We start from the raw sequence: 16,279 nt of genomic DNA on the forward strand, positions 1-16,279 counted from the left end.
GCCTAGACCTCGGACCCATCCCAGAACCATGGGCTATAACACATTGATTTGGCCCAAAAATGTCTTGTTTGCACCGGTTCGCCTGTTTTACCATCCAAATAGCCCCGCCCACATAAATGGACAACACTAGGCCGCTCCCTAGCCTCCCTGTCATGACCCGGCCGATTATCGACCCACAGCAAGCCCGGAACCTGGGCCAACCCCCGAAACCGTGGGCTATATAGTACATGTTCTGAAAAATATGAAATAATTAAAGAACTGTCCTATGAATGTATTATAAAATAATGTCATGAGAGTCGGTTTGATATACGAAATGAGACAGACAATGATATTTCATGACTTAAAAAATCTTATAAAATTAATAGGCAATTTCAACTTTTTTATATGGGATAACTAATTTCATTATTTATCGACAAATAATGGGGTAAAATAATCTAAAATAATTAATATCCTTAACCAGATTTTATCGAGACGTTATTATCATTATCCAATCAATCGAACGGCCTAAGAAAAAAATTATTTTTCTTTTTTCTCAAGGGTTTCTAACTGTGACTTATTAACAAGCTCTTTGTTTAAATAATTACATCAAGAACTTGAAAATGTTCTAATTAATAATTTGAGAGTGCTGAAAATAAAGTATTCAAAAGTGGAAAACATTGATAGATGCACTACAAGAGTAGTGGCTTGGATCCAAAAGCGGTATCAGCAGTGGCCAACTGGCCTCAATCGTGATTAACGAGGTCATTGATTTCATGCATGAGGCTGTGACTCAGAGTGGCGGACTGTGTGTCAGGAGTGATGTCCTGGATCCAAGAGGAGTATCAACAGTGACCAACTGGGTTCATGCATTGGGCCACGACTCAAAGTGATGGCATGTGTGTCAGGAGTGGTGGTCTGGACCCAAGAAAGTTGCCAGTCGTGATCAACTATGTCCAGTCGTGTCCAAATAGTTCATTGATTTTCAAGCGGAGGCGATTGTTATATACCAATTGTCTCACATTGGATAAATAGAAAAATGCTAATGAATTTATTGGCTAAATAGGTTCTCTCAACTATTAGACTAGTTTTTTTAATCGGGCTCTTCGATTTGATTTATAACATAGTATACAAATAACCACGAGTTCGTGTGACTCCCTTTTTTTGTACATACATTCATCACTAGAGACGTCTACTAGACAAATAAGTCTGATGGACATTCTCGACCATATTATTAATTTTATAATGTCACGAGTTCAACTTTAGTACACTCTGGACCTTTTTAATTATTATTAATCTTATAAGGTCTTCAAAATACTTTAAATCTAGTTGACGGTAACGACTTTTTGATGAGCGCCTTCCAACCTGTTGAGATGATTTGGTACATAGGATGATTAGGGATATCCTTCGAAATTATTTTATCTCACCGCCTATATGTGATAGCTAGTAATCTCTTTGTTTTAGTAGAAATGGTGGAGTAAAATAATCTCAATATTAGTTAATACCTCCTACCAAACATGGAATAAAGTTAATTTCAAACTTTAATTTGAAATTATTTTCCTTGTTCTCATTTATGTTCATTCATAGTCGATTTTTTAAGTCATTTTGACATTTTTCTAGTGCATCCCAACCTATTGGGATGGTTTGGTACACTAAACAAGTCATAAGATAAGTAGGGATATGTCGCAGGATTATTTTATCTGACCCTTCATACAGGGGCTTATCTATAGTCAAATTTTTTATGCTCTGACACCCATTAAATTTGACGCATATTAGGTATAATTATATAAAAAATGTAGAGAATCTGATATAAGATATAGAAAAGTACCAAATAAGTCATATATAGCTAGGTGTTTTAATTTTCAGACAAAACTTTAAAGCTTTGGATGTCAATGTGTTGGTTCGAACCTTCCGTGCACCCATGACCTCCAAATTCTGGGTCCGCCTCTGCCTTCATATGTGATAGCTAGTAATCTCACCATTTTAGTAAAAATGGTGGAATAAAATAAACCCAGTATTAGGTAATACCTTATATCAAACATGAAATAAATTCAATTTCAAACTTTATTCTAAAACTATTTTCCTTATCCGTTGTATATAGGTTCCTGTACATTCTAATTTATGTTCATTCATGGTCAATTTTTAACTTCGTTTTGATGTTTTTTTCTAGTAGCAAACTAAACAAGAGATTTTTTTCACTTGTTATATAATAGGCTTAAATATATAAAATAACTTATTCACTTTTGTTTTTCTATTTGAATTATCTATAATATGAAGATCAAATTTATTTACTTTATTTCAAATAAAAATTTACCAATGTTTCTTAAAAAGGTAGAATTAGACTAATGACATATACAATACTTAATCCTATGATGTAAATACTATATATAACAGGGACAATTACAAAAAAATACACATAGCAAATATATATTACAATTTCGTGGTCAAAAAGATGCATTGTATTTTATAGCCTAAAATCAAGATTTGGCCACGAAATGAAAAGTAACTTTTTTGTATAACATTGTATACATATGTATATTGTATTGTATTATGTTGTATATGCAATACAAACTTTTTATTATATTGCATAATGTTATATACGGAATTATTCAATATATACATTATTATTCAAATATACATATATGTATATATAATGTTTAAATAATATCTACATTGTATAAGTGTGTATAATATGAAGAGGAACAAGAAAATCATCGAAATAAAAAGAGTGTATTGTATATATAATAATATGCAATACAATACGCAAATATATACAAAAAAAAATATAAACTTCGTCTTCTTCCACAAATTCAAGCACCAAATTCATCCAAAAACACTTCAAAACTACACCAGATCATCCAAAACCTCAAATTTGAGCTCCTCAATACAGACAGATCTTTTGCAATCATACCACTCGAAACAAAGCTTATTTACGAAAATTCAATTTTCATTTTGAAGTTTGAAGTTTCACTAATGGTTGAACATCCAAAAAATGTCTTGCTACAACTATGAAATTGTAATGTAAATTTATTATATGCTTGGTCTAAAAATTTTATAGTCCTTTGTTTCCTTAGATGTTCATTAATTGTAGTAATAATGAACAACTATGAAATATTTTACGACTTGTGCATTAAGTGAGTATTGAGCTACATATTGTAAAGTAATATCTTGAGCCTATTCAATCAGATTGTTTTTGATAATATAATGTATAGTGAGTTTTACTTTGTAATATAATATTGTTGGACACTTTTATATAATTTTTCCTATATAATATATATAGTTGGTTCTTATTCTTCAAAGATTAAAGCGTAACAAAAACATTTGTTGATAAAAAAATCACCCTAACTAAGATGATCATCTCATAACTATTGAGAACGAAGTAAATCAGATGATTCTGTTTTTCAATTTTTTTGACTTAAACTCCTATTAAAACAAGATAAAAAGGATTACTCATAATAAATCTAAGTATAATTTTTATGAAGAAAACTAAATCAACCATAGCATACCTTGCACTAAAAAGGACAAATACATGAAAAAGAATTATTTATTATTTAAACACTTTATATTGAATTAGAGATTTAAAGTTTGAATTTTATAAATTTAAAAAAATTGATATATTTTAGAGGACCTGAGCAAAAATATTTGCATGAAGGAGAGCTGTAATGAAATAGATACACAATAAATATTAATCAATTATCAATAATTTTGTGTGACTTCAACCTTAACTCATATAATATATATATATATATATATTTATATATATATATATATAAAGGAGGATTTGAGGCATGCTGATGTGGCATGCCTCAAAATCCTAGAATCTTATTTATCTTTTTGGTTGTTGTTTTTGAGTTTTTTCTCTAATTTTAAAATGAAAAAAAAAATTATTCTATCTTACTTATTAAGTTAAAATTAAAATCTAATGCATGACTACGTACATGTGACCTTAATGACAATTGAATGAAAATTAAAATCTAACAGTAATCATTCAACCCTTTTTTTATAGGCAATGCATTGATTCATCTTAGTCGATTCCAATTCACTAATCCACTGCCTAGACATTTTTCAGGTACTAGTTTAGTGTATGTGCGTTGCACATGTATGTCATGACAATAATATTAATCTAAATATTATAAGTGTAAGAAATTTAGTGTTCGAAATCCACATTAAAATTTGAATAATTCGAATTCAAAGCATTGGACCGTACATGAATATATTATAATGATTAGAGTGAACAATATAATTTGATATTCTTTCTTTCCTTGCTCTACACATTAAAATTTTAACTTAAGAATAATGTTAAAACAAAGTTCAATATATAAAAAAAGATTTCATACATTAAAATATCGACGGGTCTGAATCTAATTATTCTAATATTTTTTATAATTTACATGAGAAAGGAATAAAGTACGAATATAGAAAAATTATACCAAAAAACATAGAGAAGCATACGCTCAAGCTCTCCGACATTTACTTTAAGAATTTGAGCCCTAGCCATCTTCCTTACAAACAAAAAAATTATAAATCTACCGTCACAATTTTCTCTCAAAATAATAAATTAGACATTTCTTCATACTTAAACTAAAACAATATAAAGAATAATTTATTAATTTGAATTTTTTAACACAATTTTTTTTTGTGTGTGTGACAATCAAGCATGTTCACGTGTATAATAAATATAAAAATTCTCCTCCTTTAGATATCTAATGTATGCATAACTTATTAGTAATATTCATCTGCAGAGGCATGTATATTGTGTTAACTGATATTAAACTAAACTAATGCTAATGTGATTTTTTTGTAGGATGTATATGTCCTGTATTATCTTGAGTTCACCCAAATTTATAAGGAAAATACTTTTTACTTCATTACTCCTTCATGCATTATTATCAATAAAAAAAAATCACAAATTTATTGAGCACTTAAGATTAAATTAGTGAAACAAAGATTAAATTAAGCATCCTCGAATTTCTAGGTGATCATGGCAGATCTAGAATTTGAAGCTCGTGGATATTTTCTTTCTTTAATATATGTTGCTCCGAATCATATAGTAGAAATGCACAAATATTCAAATGTTACAATGAAATAAGTTAAATGAAAATACTACCAATTATATTATCATTATCCGAAAAAATACTTCTCATCACATGTCACAATGAACACTAAAAATATCATGATTATGGAAAAAAAAAAAAAGACTTCCAATCAGACATCACAATTATGTTAGATAATTTTTCATATGCTTAAATAATAAATAATAACATCATTGTGTATATAGTGGTGAATTAAAAAAGGCATGTTAAATACCTATTGAAGTTCATCGCCACTTATAAGTTATACCCAGAACATTGCTGATTGTTTAGTCTAACTCTAGTATCCTGAATGACAAAATAAAGATTTTTCAGACAATTTTAAAAGATCATACTTCCTCTGTTTTAATTTATTTGTCTGGTTTTGACTTGATACATAGTTTAAAAGAATAAAGAAAATTTTTAATAAAGAGGCTAAATAAAATGAACATGGAGAATATAATTATATCCCTCCTGTTGTAATTTTCAGTGTCAGTTCGTTCTCATTTATATTTTGACGTACATTTTGACGTACGTATGAAAATTTTTTTTTTCCCATTTCTACATTAATGGCACCAAGCTAAGCTTTATAATGTTAAAGAAAGAGACGTCTTGTGATTTTCACTTGTTAAAGATAATTTTTTTAATTTTGTCTTAATTTTCTTAATTTTTTCTTACCATATATTTTAAGATTCCTTTTTCATGTACACAAGGAAAAAAGAAAACCTACTAATAACAATTTACCATATATTTTTGAATTATTTATTTTTTCAATAATTAATTAGTAACTGAAGGAAATAACTAAAAAGACAATTTTATCTATTTCGGAGTTTTTTAATAAAGGACAAAAAATTCAAATCACTTTTAATATATTATAGATTATAAATTATAGATATAGATATATATAAGTCCTTACCATGATTGGAGAAAAGCTGCAAAGATGAAAGAATCCATACTGCATTAGAGATATTTTTTAATGTAAAGATTGATTTTGTCTTACTTCTGTCACAGGTTACTACTGTTGATTTAGGATTTTTGATTTCAGTAACTTTTTGAGTTTAAATTTATGTGTTTTAGTTACTATTCGAAGAGTTAAATAGAATTTTCTTAATCATGTTTTTTTAGGGATTTTCTAAATATTTTTAGTTTTTAATCATTGTGATTAATATTAGCATTTTTATAGTTTTTACTTGATATGTGATACATAAATTTTCTTTCCAAAAACAAAAGAATTTATGTCCGAACACAGACAAACTATCCTGTTAGTTTGATTCTCATACTAAGAAGGAAAGCCACAATGCGCTTAATTATCACAAGAATATGCATATTAATTATCACAAGAACACACTTTACGATCACTGTTTAGTGAATATAATTTATTTTGTCTTTTTTTTTGGTTTGCCTAATGTATTCTTCTTTATTCCCTTAATTCTCTTTTTTCATCTAATTATTTGACACTTTTTCATTAGCTAGAAAATTTATAGTGTCCCATTACATTTTCCTTTTCGATTGTTAATCCACAAGCTATTTTGATTATTTTTCTTAAATTTTTTATTTCGTTTATGTAGTTATAATTTTTTTGAAATTTTAATTTTATCTATTTTTATATCAAACTAATGTTTTGAGAGAGAGATCCGAACCTAAAAAACACATACTAATGTTCGCATTTTCTTTTTTCATTTTTTTTAATCTTTATATTTATAAAGAAAAATATATAATATTATAATCTTGCGAAGCGCAAATATATAATTAGTATTTAATAAATCTAACTATATTAATCCTGAAACGGTTTTTCCTTGATGCTTAATCAAGGATAATTAAGTGGGCAATTTATTTTTGCCAATTCATATTCTATTTTCATACTATATATAATTTTCTATTTTTTGGGAGGGTCTCATGGTATGTTTTTTCTCTTCTCCTTTATTTTCTTTTTTCCTTGTTATTTAGATTTGCTTTTATATCCTTGATTTTAATGTATATTATCATCATCTTATAAAAAGGATGGTGGAGATGAAGTTGTTTGAAATGAAGAGGTACGCCGAGAATTATTTTACTAATATAATTGTTATTTAAATTTTTGTAAAATTTATTTTAATTTTTTGGAGGATTGTTAAACTTTCAGAGGGCCTCATGGCATGTTTTTTTTTTCCGTTTATTTTCTTCATTCTTTTATATTTTTACGTATTATAATCATATATACATACATATATATATATACATATATATATATATACATATATACATATATATATATATATATATATAAAAAAAAAATAGAGTTATAAACATGATGATGTGGCATGTTTGTCCTTTAAAAAAAATCACTGTTTTTTTTCAGGAAAACTTTTCTCATTTACTTTTTTGTAAAAAATCAAAAATCACTCACTTAATTTTCTTATATCACATAGAATTAAATATGATGGTTATGTTGCAACCTTTTAAACTCCTTTCATCTATTTCATTTTTCATTAAAAGCACTTTCAATTATTAGGAGAATAGTATTAGAGTTTTCTTTTTTTAAAAAGAAAAATTTTGAATTTTGGGGATTTTACATTAATTTAGGAGGAGACTAGTTAAAAGAAAAATATTTTTTTGGCAATTAATTATATAGTCATAGTATATGAAGTAATCATATGTCATGTCGTAACAAAAGAAAAAGAAAAAAACGAAAGCAAAGGAAAAAGATATGGAGAAACAAATCCTCATTGATATGGTGGAATTTTAAGTAGTCAATCATAAATTAATTTCTCAAGTATTATATATTATAAACTAATGATATGATAAATATCTTTTCTATGATATAATCAAAATTAATTTCAAGAGAATTGTAAACCACTATATTTTAATTAAAAAAATTGTATGTTGCAGAATAATATTATTAGCTACGCGAAGCGCGGCCAAGTACCCTAGTTATGGATTAAACTAGCACCAAATATAAACATGGTCTACAAAATTGTAAAGTATTAAGATTTGATATAAATATCGAGTATATGTAAATTTTAATCAAAAAATATTTGTATATTATTTTAAAAAGTGAACAGTGAAGTGCAACGTGGTAGTTCGTGCTATACCAACTCCAAACAGAAATATTTCTGGTAGTCTGTTCTAAAATAGGCTTTGTCCGCCTCTTCGAAGTAACACTTATCATATAATAGGTCGTCACTGGCGCAGCCTTGAGCTGATTCACTAGTCGATAATAACAGTGAAAAAAGAATATCAAATGCCATATATTTACATCAAATAACGTTCACAAAAATATATTGAATAATCATACATGAGATTGAATCTAGTACGTCATAACCAGACGCCTAACATTTCACAGAAGACAGAACACAGGGAAAGTGATGCAACCGATGACACAGACACTAACAGCGAGACCAACTGAATGTGCTAAAGTAGCATACATACCAGTTATAAATGCAATTACAACTGCTGACATTGCGCAACGCTGCAAAAGGACTGCTGTAGTAAAGCGGATAGCTATAAGTCTTAATCTTTTTGTAGTTACTGCACTTATCGCAATGTAGAAGTAGCTGAATACAGCACAAGCAGAGCATGTAAAGGCAATGGTATCTGAGACAACAAATGCACGGAACGCTGTTTACCCTTATTAGAATCGCCATCCCTTTATTAGAGCTATTGAGATCGCTTTCAAAATCTCCCGGTAAGGTGAAACCTGCTGCGAAGGTAACAGTAACTAGTAGTGTGGCAACTACTAGATGTATTTGAGTTGCCTCCATAATATCTTTCAGCTTGCCTTTCTTATCTCTCTTTGCTATGTTCTCCCTCGACTCTGTATCATCTTCTGGCTTCTGCATTTTCTTCCATTTTATCTCAAAATCACGCCGTCCTAATCGACAATGGTGAAGACTCCACTTGAACATCCGTTTCTGATACAAGATCAAGTTCAAACACAAGAAGCAAACCACAACAAGAACAACAAGAGATGTTAACAACAATGCTAGTGAATCGAAATAGGCCACACACAGCTTCACTAGACTTCAAGATTTGAACAAAAACCAGATTTTTAAGAGTACAAGATTGCAACAAGTATAGTGAATCGAAATTGGCCCCACCCGGCTTCACTACTTCAAGATACAAACAACAATGTCTCAAGATTACAAAAGAAGATAAATAACTTGACATACAACATCCAAGAATCTAAGAACCCTAATAACATGAAAAGGACCCAAAGATTAAAGGATGTTAACACCAAGTTCTTACTTGGACCAAGAGGAACTCTATAACCTCAAGATCCTAGTTTCTATCCAAGATACAACACAAGTATCACTCTACTTGTGAGATTCGGATTTGAGCTTCTCCAATGGAAGAGAGAAGTTCAAAAAATATTACAAGTATTTGTTGTCTCAAAATATCATGAATGAACTACTCCAAATAACCCTAATACTATCTATTTATATTACACCACAAAATGAGAGAACAATGACCATCCTACCCTTGCCAAGGGACGGCCTTGGAGTGTAAGTTTGTTATACGTCAAGGCTCTCTTCAGACTTAAAAACATTTAAACCATTGGATGGCTCAAGTACCAACTCACACGCGGCCATTTGCATGAACATAGCTTGGAGTTTTAGTAACTCCCGAGCTTGGCTACGTGTGAATGGTCGTGAACTTGTTGGACAACTTGGTACAGCCGTATCAGTTTCGCCTATTTTCATCATGTGGTGAGTTTGTATATAGTAAAAGAACATGTAACTTCAGTAGCTATACATCCTCTACGTAATAGGTACTATTAAATAAATTTGAAGATTCATAACCAACATAATATATACCAATCTTAATGTATTTATTTGCATATGGGTGAGAATAATTACATGTAATTGCTGAATTACCAATAGATTGTAGCTGAATTGACCATAGATTTTGAAGTTGAAACTTGAAAATTCGAGTTTTTGAAGTTGTGATCTTTGAACATGGCAAATATCATGTCCAAACAAAGATATTTGAAGATGAATTTTCAAAATCTCCGGCCAAACACTAGCAAAGTAACATCATCTTTGCACTGGCATGTCTTCTTAATTGAACAGGCACAATTATCCGGCCGTCAGAGGCAGCAATCAAATGGAGAGGAGTGCTGCCATCGTTATCTGGCTCGTCAATAAGGTTATGAGATTCTTTGGAGTTCAATAAAAATTTGACTACTCTTATTTTATAATTCAATATGGCAACATACATGAAGAGCATTTTGGCCACGGCTGTTAAGCATTTCCAAGCTATCAGGACAGTGAAATGATAGCTCACGTATCATGTTTACATAACCTTCACTGGCTGCAATATGAATTGATGTTTCCCATTCATTTCCATTGCCTGCGGGAGTGTATGCTAACGATGTCTTCCACCCCAGCATTTTACGAACTACTACTCTCAATCCTAGTTTAACAGCATAATGCAGTAGATTCCAATCCGATATGTCAGTTTCCTCGCATAATGCTTTATTCCATTCCCACAGTGATGACGCAGAACCTGGATACATATGTCAAATATAAAAAAACTAAAAAAGAAAGCAGTCCAGTATGTGAAACATCCTGCAGGTGTAATGTTGGAAGCCTATCACAACACAAACATCAGTGGCTGATTCCATAGCTCAAATTCGCGATCTATTGATCACTTCGAATTCATGCATTTGAAAGCAATAAGAGCCTGCTTGGATTGGCTTAGCTTTTAACTACTTTTATAGTGTTTGGGAAGAATAAAAAAGTGCCCTTAAGCACTTGTATTTCAGCTAAAAAAATAAAATTATGCCAAAAGCCCTAAGTTAGAATCCCAGACTTATGGCTTTCGGCTTATAAGACAAAAGCTATAAGTCCATCTAAACAAGCTCCAAGTCGGAGCCCTCTCACATAAATTCAATCAAGGTATAGACTCTCATTCTTGCTGAAGTAATTTAAATGTTTGCATACTCTTACCGAAGAAATTCAATCAAATTATATATAGAAATTAAGTAACAATGAAAAAAACATTTACAAAATAATCAAGTCAATTAAAAGGTAATTGTTGGTAGTTCTATAGAATCTAACTTATATAATACCCAAAATGTATCTACACCACCAAGTCACTCAAAGATATCTGTAGGTAACACTTTTACAAATTGAATTTGTAGTCTTGAAACAAGACAAGTTTATCTGCTACGATAGGTAAAAGTGCCCTTATAGTGAAAATTCTTGACAGTGTCGGTATAAACTCGGTTCTATATAATAAGCAGTGATTGGTGACATGATATAATTTGATTCACAAGTAGAGGATTCAAGCTATATGCACTGTCAGTTCCAAATTTATACTACTTAATCAATTTAATCGTGATCAGATGTTATTATTCAACTAAACCTGATTGTATAAGAAATCTAGATACTTAAACTCAACTTTAAAACCAAAAATTATTACCCATGTTTTTCTGGATTATTGCCGCATGCAAATTCGTTCGACCACATGGACAGCTGTATGTTGGTCTGTTGCAGTATTTTAAGATTACTGACAAACAGTTAACAAGACCAGACTCCGCGGCCAGATAGAGTGGTGTCTCCCCAGCGTTGTTTGCTGGAAACTCGAAATCAGGATCTTGTTTCACCAAGAGTCTGACAGTGTCTACACATCCAGTCCTCACGGCCTTGTGCAGGGCTGTATCACCACCGTCATCTTTCATCCTCATGAGTGTCTCCTTATTGATCCCTACAGCTTGTCCAGCTACGTCTACGCCACGCAGTAGTACACCTTCACCACACGTTTTTGTGCCCTTTATTAGCTGCTAAGTGAAGTGCAGTTTCATTTTTCTTGTTCTTACAGCACAACAATGCAGGAGTAATGTCGATAACTTGTCGCACAAAACCTGATTGGCCATTGAGAGCTGCGACGTGGAGGACTGTGTTACCCTTTGGAGTGACCTGGTACCCATTTTCTTCATCCCTATTTAGATAATCAGCAAGTAAAAGATCGCCATCTCCTGTATTGCCTTCCATCTCAGGCATTGTACAGGATTGGATCCATTACTTTTTTTGATTTAGGAGATTATGATCCTGTGAGTTTTTGCTTTCTAGCTCAGAGTGAATTTATTATATATATAGAAATTAAGACTTGTCTTAAGTCTTTGCTGAATCTTTGTTTTAGAATAACATATTCCCTCCGTTCACTTTTACTTGTTATATTCGCTTCTCAACCTTCAAATTGCATGGATTTTGACCAATGTTTGTTTATGCCGAGGCTCTATCGAAACAGTCTCTCTATCTCTGCGTGGTAAGGATAAGATCTGCGTACATTCTACGCTCCCCATATCTTACTTGTGGGATTACATCCGATATCTTATTATTGTTGCATGTATTAATATAAAAAAGATTCCAGCTTACAGTATTTTTAATATAGTTCGTGAACATCTAAATTTTTAAAATCTCCAATATTGAATTAATCTTAAAATATCATATATAGGCCCAAAAGTCTTTGTCAATATATAAATATCCTAATGAAGTCTTCGCTGAGTTCATTATTCCTTTTCCCAAAAGAAAGCTTAAAAAGGAAAAGAAGAAAAGCAAAAGCAAAAAGCATTGATTGGTAACTTTGAATATATACTTCACTAACATGCTATAACAATTTAATTAAGGGTAAAGCATACATATGTCATCCAACTATTAGAAATTACTTATTTATATCATGCGTCAAAAATTTGGTTCATTTATGCTATCGTCGTTACAAAATAAGTTAACGGTGGTTTTTCAAAAACAGCTTTGCCACATGTCATCTTACTAAAGACCCACATCATTAATTAAAATAACGAAAAAAAGTTTAAATATGCCATCGAACTATCAAAAATATCTCATTTATGTCATCCGTTAAAAGTTTATCTCGTTTATGCCATTGTCGTTTCAAAACAGGTTCATCTATTCCATTACTTGTTAACTGTGGTTTTTTAAAAAACAACTTTGTCACGCGTCGTCTTACTATACGTTCACGTCACTAATTAAAATTATGTGATTGTCCCAACTAAGTTGACTAAACAGCTGAATATATTCTGAGATATTCTTAGGCCAAGCTCCAATAGCTGTAACAACAAGTGAGGCCTAAATATTCTTTTGTCAAGCCTTACAAACCTCAAAACGGCTAGTAAATCATTCTGGCATACATTTTGGTAGATTAATGTTTATACCTCAGGGATTTTTCATTCAATGCTATGACGGGTGATCTTCTCAAAGATTCAAGGCACTAAATATTATGAACAAAACGCAAGAGAAAATAAATCAATTCGTATTGATTTATTTTAATTAATAATGTGGACCTCTAGTAAGATGACACATGGTAAAGTAGTTTTTTGAAAAAACGCGATTAACAAGTACTGGCATGTATGAACATGTTTTGTAACAGCGATGGCATAAACGACCTAATTTCTTAACGAATGACATAAATGAGTCATTTTTGATAGTTCGATGGCATATTTGAGGTTTTTCTCTTTGTTTTAATTAATGATGTGGACCTCCAGTAAGATGACACGTGGCAAAACTGTTTTTGAAAAAACACTGTTGATAGCAATAGCATGAATGAAGCCAAACTTTTTCACTTTTCCCTAACTTAATATGATTCTTCAATAAAAAAAAAAAAAACCCAATATGATTCAAGTATGCCTTATTAATTCAATTTACTATATTATAGGAGGTTGTATGACTTGATTATGGTTAGTAGAATAGGCTAGTTTTGCCAAGCTATCGGCTACTTGGTTGCACTCTTTGCAGCAGTGCTTCACATCAAAAAGTTTGACTCATTCTTGATTTTCAGCATATTGTCGATAAATCTGTTTCAGTTTCAGGTTGCTCGAGACTTGTCTAACAATCATATTTGCAATCGCCATGGATTCAATATCGAGGGTGAAATTAGTGTATCCATGGTGATAACACCATTTCACCTCCAGACTCGGGTGGAAGGGCCTCTGCTCTATTGTTGCTGCTGCTTCATTGAATTTAGATAGCAAGAATACTTAGCAGTAACACTCATATCTCTCACTCACTCGTGGTTTCTTCCTCGCCCCCAGTCTTTGCTAGATTTGTTCTAAATGCATTTTGGCCTGAACTTACATTGTGAAGAGTATTTGAGCTGCCTTCATAATATTTTCGACTATTCTTTCTTCTCCAACCCACCACCATTATCCCTCCTATCGCAGACAGATTGCACGAGAAGAACGCATATGTGAACCGCTCACAGCGAATTCTTCTATCATTCTTTAGGAAACTATCCAAAATTAGAACTTCTAAGTTTGTGTGTGTATATCTTAATGAAGTCTTCAATAAGAATTTGTATTAAAAATCTCTTAACATGCATTTCATACTGATTCATGAACTTGTAGAAGTATATTTCTTAATGAATTGTTTGTTGAGTCTTTATATTAGAATATCTTTACATAATATCCAATGAATTTAATTCTTGATGAAGGCTTTGTCTGTTAGGGGTCATTTGGTCCACCATACGGTTGGTCCACCAGACGGGATAAGTAGGGATATCCATCCGATGGGATTATTTTATCCCACCCTCCACATGGGATCAGAATTCCATCATTTTAGTACAAATATTAGGATAAAATAGTCCCGGAATTAAGTAATATCTCACACCAAACATGGAATAAAGTTAATCCTAAGTAACGACATCCGTTCTCGGAGTCTCATTGCCACCTATAACCTCATAGATAATTCTTGCAGGAGCATTATCTGTTGGGAAAAGTACCACAATATTGTTATGGAACTGAAATTAGTAATAGTAAAAGAGTTGTCATAAACACTGTGTCGTGGCAAGCCATTGACTTGAAAGCGATTTCGGCTCGACTCCGATGCAAATCCTTCTAGCCAGTCGCTCCCCAAGGTTCCACTGCTACTTACAAACACGTGCACTCGTGGCTGGAAGTTTGGAGGTTGCCCAAAACAATAAAAGAGGAGGAGGAAAAGAGGAAGAGGGTTTCTTTCTTTTGTGGTGTGTTTTTATCTTCTCCAAAGACACCCTTTATATAGTATTTGAAAGTGGAGTTGCAAGAGTGATATTTAATGATATTAAAGAACCATTAATTTACATGTTACATAATTCTATTAGAACGGATGTTTAGAATAGATAATGTATTCATCTCCTTTGTAACAACGTAGAAGTTATTCATCTTTGCATTATACTAAATGAATAAATGTAGAATTAATTCCACATTATCACCTCCAACTCGCAAGATGTACCAAGTAACTCTGTCCATCAAGGCTAGAATAGATGGGAAGAAATTGTCAAGAAAGGACCTTGGGCCTAACTCAACATCAAAAGTTAGCTTAAGAGATGAGGATTACCCAAGTCCATACAAGCAAACTACCAGTCCATTCCCCAATCAATATGAAACTTTTTACCCACTCTAACACCCCCCTCACGCCCAAACCCAACTGGCACTGGCGCGTGGACTGGGAGCCCAAAATGGGGATAGACTTGGCTCTAATACCATGTCAAGAATGGACCTTGGGTCTAACCTAACTCAAGAGGTGAGGATTACTCAAGTCCATATAAGCAAACTACCAGTCTATTCCCCAACCAATGTGAAACTTTTTACCCACTCTAACACACCCCTCATGCCCAGGCCCAACTGGCACTGGCGCGTAGACCGAAAACCCAAAACGGAGATGGACGTAGCTCTGATACCATGTCAAGGATGGAATTTAGGTCTAACTTAACCTCAAAAGCTAGCTCAAGAGGTAAGAATTACCCAAGTCCATATAAACAAACTACCAGTCTATTCCCCAACCAATGTGGAATTTTTTACCCACTCTAACAGAAATCACCCTAGTGTTTAGTTTTCGGTGAAAATTGAACCTGAGACTTATAGTGTTCGACCAACTTCATTGACAACTAAGCCACTCTTTGGATTCTCCAAGCTAGAATCTTTGAATTAATCTTGCTGCAGACGAAGACATTAGTGTGATAGTGGTACGAACTGCGTACACTCTACTTTTACGAATCTGACTTTGTATGAATATACTAAGCATGTTACTATTATTGTGTTTGGACATATATTTTACTGAGAAAATTTGACATTATGTGAGCGAGTTTCAAAATTCAAAAAAATGATCTGAACAAAATAATGAAAACTTCTAAATATTTAAAAGTCTGACTAAATTTTATGACCAAATAAAGATAAATTTTTATTATGTCATCTAAAATCTGCGGTCAAATAGTGATTAAGACAAGTTCAATCTAGCTTGTGTTAACTCTTTTATTTAGTT

General features: G+C 31.8%; 1 protein-coding gene across 3 annotated transcripts; it reads right to left on the reverse strand.

The window, feature by feature from the left end:
• Positions 1-8,256: 8,256 nt before the first annotated feature.
• Positions 8,257-12,092, reverse strand: LOC107860949 (putative ankyrin repeat protein RF_0381). 3 transcript variants are annotated; one of them, XR_007043478.1, is made up of 4 exons: positions 11,448-12,092; positions 10,240-10,529; positions 9,899-10,153; positions 8,257-8,935 (listed from the first exon to the last, which is right to left on the reverse strand). XR_007043478.1 is itself a non-coding variant. In XM_047394392.1 (3 exons), the coding sequence occupies exons 1-3, from the start codon at positions 11,710-11,712 to the stop codon at positions 10,124-10,126; spliced, it is 585 nt and encodes a 194-aa protein (XP_047250348.1). In that variant the 5' UTR covers positions 11,713-12,092; the 3' UTR covers positions 8,257-10,123. The 3 variants fall into 3 exon arrangements, 1 of the variants encoding a protein (XP_047250348.1); XR_007043477.1 differs by having other exon boundaries at positions 9,881-10,153; XM_047394392.1 differs by having other exon boundaries at positions 8,257-10,153.
• Positions 12,093-16,279: the final 4,187 nt, after the last annotated feature.

The sequence above is a fragment of the Capsicum annuum genome, chromosome 8, assembly GCF_002878395.1.
Source record: "Capsicum annuum cultivar UCD-10X-F1 chromosome 8, UCD10Xv1.1, whole genome shotgun sequence".
Lineage (NCBI taxonomy): Eukaryota > Viridiplantae > Streptophyta > Magnoliopsida > Solanales > Solanaceae > Capsicum > Capsicum annuum.

Coding starts and splice junctions, on each gene's coding strand:
- LOC107860949 (XM_047394392.1), bottom strand. CDS start 11,712: ATGAGGATGAAAGATGACGGTGGTGATACAGCCCTGCACAAGGCCGTG. Junction 10,530..11,447: donor AATAATCCAGAAAAACATGG/GTAATAATTTTT, acceptor ATATGTATCCAG/GTTCTGCGTCATCACTGTGG. Junction 10,154..10,239: donor GTGGCCAAAATGCTCTTCAT/GTATGTTGCCAT, acceptor TTGACGAGCCAG/ATAACGATGGCAGCACTCCT.